This window comes from Capsella rubella, unplaced genomic scaffold (genome assembly GCF_000375325.1).
Source record: "Capsella rubella cultivar Monte Gargano unplaced genomic scaffold, Caprub1_0 scaffold_7, whole genome shotgun sequence".
NCBI lineage: Eukaryota > Viridiplantae > Streptophyta > Magnoliopsida > Brassicales > Brassicaceae > Capsella > Capsella rubella.
The window spans coordinates 14,755,305-14,758,942 of NW_006238917.1; the positions used below are offsets into that span (position 1 = coordinate 14,755,305).

At 30.6% G+C, this 3,638-nt stretch overlaps 1 protein-coding gene across 2 annotated transcripts in view; it reads left to right on the top strand.

Moving 5' to 3' along the window:
- LOC17877637 (protein TPX2) overlaps positions 1-2,500 on the top strand; it is a 3,247-nt gene extending 747 nt beyond the window's left edge. The window contains exons 3-7 of one of the 2 annotated variants that reach the window (XM_006286249.2): positions 608-652; positions 933-1,031; positions 1,132-1,191; positions 1,941-2,035; positions 2,193-2,500. In XM_006286249.2, coding sequence (XP_006286311.2) covers positions 608-652; positions 933-1,031; positions 1,132-1,191; positions 1,941-2,035; positions 2,193-2,316 — 423 coding nt within the window. In that variant the 3' untranslated portion in view covers positions 2,317-2,500. Of the gene's footprint in view, positions 1-607; positions 675-932; positions 1,032-1,131; positions 1,192-1,940; positions 2,036-2,192 lie in introns of both variants that reach the window. The other variant, XM_023779497.1, reaches the window with a different exon arrangement.
- Positions 2,501-3,638: the final 1,138 nt, after the last annotated feature.

Genomic DNA, 3,638 nt, shown 5'->3' on the forward strand with positions numbered 1-3,638 from the left:
GTGTGTGTGTGTGTGTGTGTGTGTGTGTGTGTGTGTGTGTGTGTGTGTGTGTGTGTGTGTGTGTGTGTGTGTGTGTGTGTGTGTGTGTGTGTAAGTTTTAAATTGTATGAATATGTTTGGACTCATAAAATCATCTGCTTAAAAGTAAATTTGCAAGTAAATATGTTTGCCAAAAAAACCATATATTTCAATTTAAAATTAAAATAATCAGATGGTTTTTTATTTATTTATTTACTTACAACTTTCTACAATTCCACAAAAAAAATATATATATCTATGTAACATAATCTAATGCCAGAAGTGTGAGTATGCATGTGTTTCTTTTTCTTGTTGGTTGTGATGTGATCATTTCAAGTAATAGCTAAATCCGGAAAGGTTGCTATCTCCCATTTCCTCGATCAAATTTGTTACACGATGAGTTCTACTCTTAAGTATACTTTATGTCTTATTCGTGAACTTCTCTGTCGAATTTTATAAATAATGAGTAAGAAAAAGTCTAGTTTTCCTAGAATTGTACATAGATACTATAGTGTATATTATATATAGTGATAAATGTACATCCTCGTACAAAGATTTAAGTAGCTTAATTATTCACTTCTACTTGTAGACCAAAGTGGAACCACTCAAAGACAGGGCCAATGCCAAAGCCAAGGTACGTAGCCCCGGCGGCTAAGGTATCAAAATGGTGCATGGTTCTATATATGATCAAATTGTGAAATTTGTTTAGGCCATAAAAAGAGAAATATAAGGCATATGTTACATGAACTTCTTATATATATCCAAGAACACATATACAAGTGCTAGGTTTACTAAGGGTTATATATAATTATAGTAACATATCTTTCAAATTAGATTGATCTTATCATTCGGATTTACAAACTAAGATTGAATGATTGATTTTTTTTTTTTTTATATATATAATTATTAATCAGAATGTTGCAAAGGCACCAGCAAAAGAGAACAAAAAGCCACTCGAGTTCAAGCTTCATTCTGGCGAGAGAGCAGTGAAACGTGCAATGTTCAACTATTCGGTTTACACCAAACTTCCTCATAACATATTTCTTTAATTTTCTCATTATAATTATAATTATTAGTTTCAAACTCCATGGAGCTCATTCATCATTTTGGCAGGTTGCAACTAATTATTATATCATGAAACTGCAGAAAAAACAAGAAGAAAGGTTGCAAAAGGTAAAAAAAATGAGAATGCTACCCATTAGGTTAAAAGAACAACCTTAGCCTATTTAAACCGACGAGCAAAACCGTACGCTGATTGGTTTTGGTCTCTCTTGAGCTATAAATATACAACTACTCTTTGAAATAACTAGAACCTCAATATCTCTATGAATCTGGCTAGTCGAAAATCGAAAATTTTCATATAAAAACCACTTGAAATGAATCTGACCATATTGATGTATCCAACTTTTCCTAAACCATGGTTTACCGACTATTTACCGACTAAGTACACGCCAAATAGTCGCTAAATATACGACTAAAACAAAAAGTCGTAAGTATAGTCAGTACATAGTACATAGCGATTATCATACGACTAATATTTTTCCCTTATTTTTTAGTCGCTGTGTAGTTGCTACTTGCTGACTAACTTTACGTCTGTTGTTATTAGTCGCTATTTAACGATTATATTACAACTGTATCTGTTTAGTCATAATATTGTCGCTAGATAGTAGGTATATAGTCGCTAAGTTGGGCGATTTAGTCGCTAGCTGTAGTCGTTAAATGCATGTTTTCTTGTGCGCGGCCAGTTTAGTTTAGTTTCATACGAGCCTTTGAATAAATAACATTAAGACAGTAATTAAGTAAATATATATTTAACTAAAAGAGTGAGATTAGTTGGAGTTCGTTTACTTTGATTTGAGAATAATTCTCAAAATTAAGCAGCCACATTATTGAAAATTGAACTATATGTATATATGTAACAGATGATAGAAGAGGAAGAGATTCGTATGCTAAGGAAAGAAATGGTTCCAAAAGCTCAACTGATGCCTTTCTTCGACCGACCTTTTCTCCCACAACGGTAAGTTTTATCACTAGCTAGTACTCTCACTACATTACCAAACAATGGTCTTGGAAATTTATTTTGTGACAAAGAATAATTTTATATGATTCATATGGTTATCAACTATTTAATCATAGTTCATTTTTTTCTATGAAATAAAATATTTTGGGTATAGATCGAGCAGACCATTGACGATGCCAAAGGAGCCAAGCTTTGGGAACGTAAACAGCACATGTTGGACTTGTGTTTTCAACAACCAAGACTATCTCTACCATATGATTGATCATGCTCATGTATAAATATCCTCGAGTCACACTAGCTCATTATAGAGGCTTTTTCTTATTTTCATTTTGAAATGTTCTTGGCAGCTTTTGTGTTATTTCTTCCTTGCCTCTTTCTATTTTTTTCTTTTTAAAATTCAGTTTTTATCTTTGTAAGTTTGTCCGTAGATTAAATAAACGAGCAAAATACCAATTTGGAGGCGGAGGTAGAGTATTAGCATAGGGGTCAATTGACCCTGATGAATTTTTAAAATTTAATAAATAATTAAGGAAAAAAATCAAATTGACCCTTGTAAAATAACATAATTGATCCCTGTAAAATTTTTTAATAACATAATTAAACTCTAATTTAATTTTTGACCCTCCTGAACTGAAATCCTAACTCCGCCATCTCTATGAATAATGTATTTTCGTTTTTATAATTTAATTAAATTAAATAAATTAGTATTTCACATTTTTATCTTTGATGATTATTATTATTTCATTCTTTAAAACCTATATTTGTAGTGACATTTGAATGTACAATAATTACATACCATTTGTGAGGTTTATGTTTATAATGTACTTCCCTTTTATATTAAAAAGGGGATACAAGTTAGTAACTCATATTTTTTGTTCTATACATATCAAAAAAGTATTGAAAAAAATTTGGAAGAAACTTTCAGCACAAGATGAAGCCTAGATCTAGGAGTCATAGTATATTTTTAGTTTTTTACCAATGGCTAGTTGAATTCACAATCATACATTTTAGTTAATTTTTTTATATATTAGGAGGAATGATTTTTAAGAGTAGTCATATTGATCCAAGATTCCCATATACAAAGAGTACTCCTTTTACGTTGTTGACATGACGAGGAATTATGGATTTTCAGGACTTAGAACTAACTCTCACCTTTTGGTTCTATCTCCAAGCACAATCTATCATACATGGTGAGAGTAGTACAAGACCATTGTATAATGGGGTTCTTACGGATTTTGCCATTTTCTAGGGCAAATTTTATGAGTGTGCCATTTTTGTTAAAATCTTATAGATTTGCCATTTTTGAACTTTTAAAAGTGTTTTTTTTTTTTGTGTGCTAAAAACGTACTTTATAGTAAATACTAAATCCTAAAGACAATTACAACCGACTAAACCCAAACATAACGAATAAAATGCGTGTTTAATCACATTTTTCTAACATGAAAAATGGCAAATCCACAAGATTTTACCAAAAATGGCAAAATCAAAAACTTGGTCCAAAAAAATGGCATATTCATGATTAATTCTTGTATTATTACCCTTTAATGTTTCCTCGTTAAGAAATTACGTCTATATATATATATATATATATATATATATA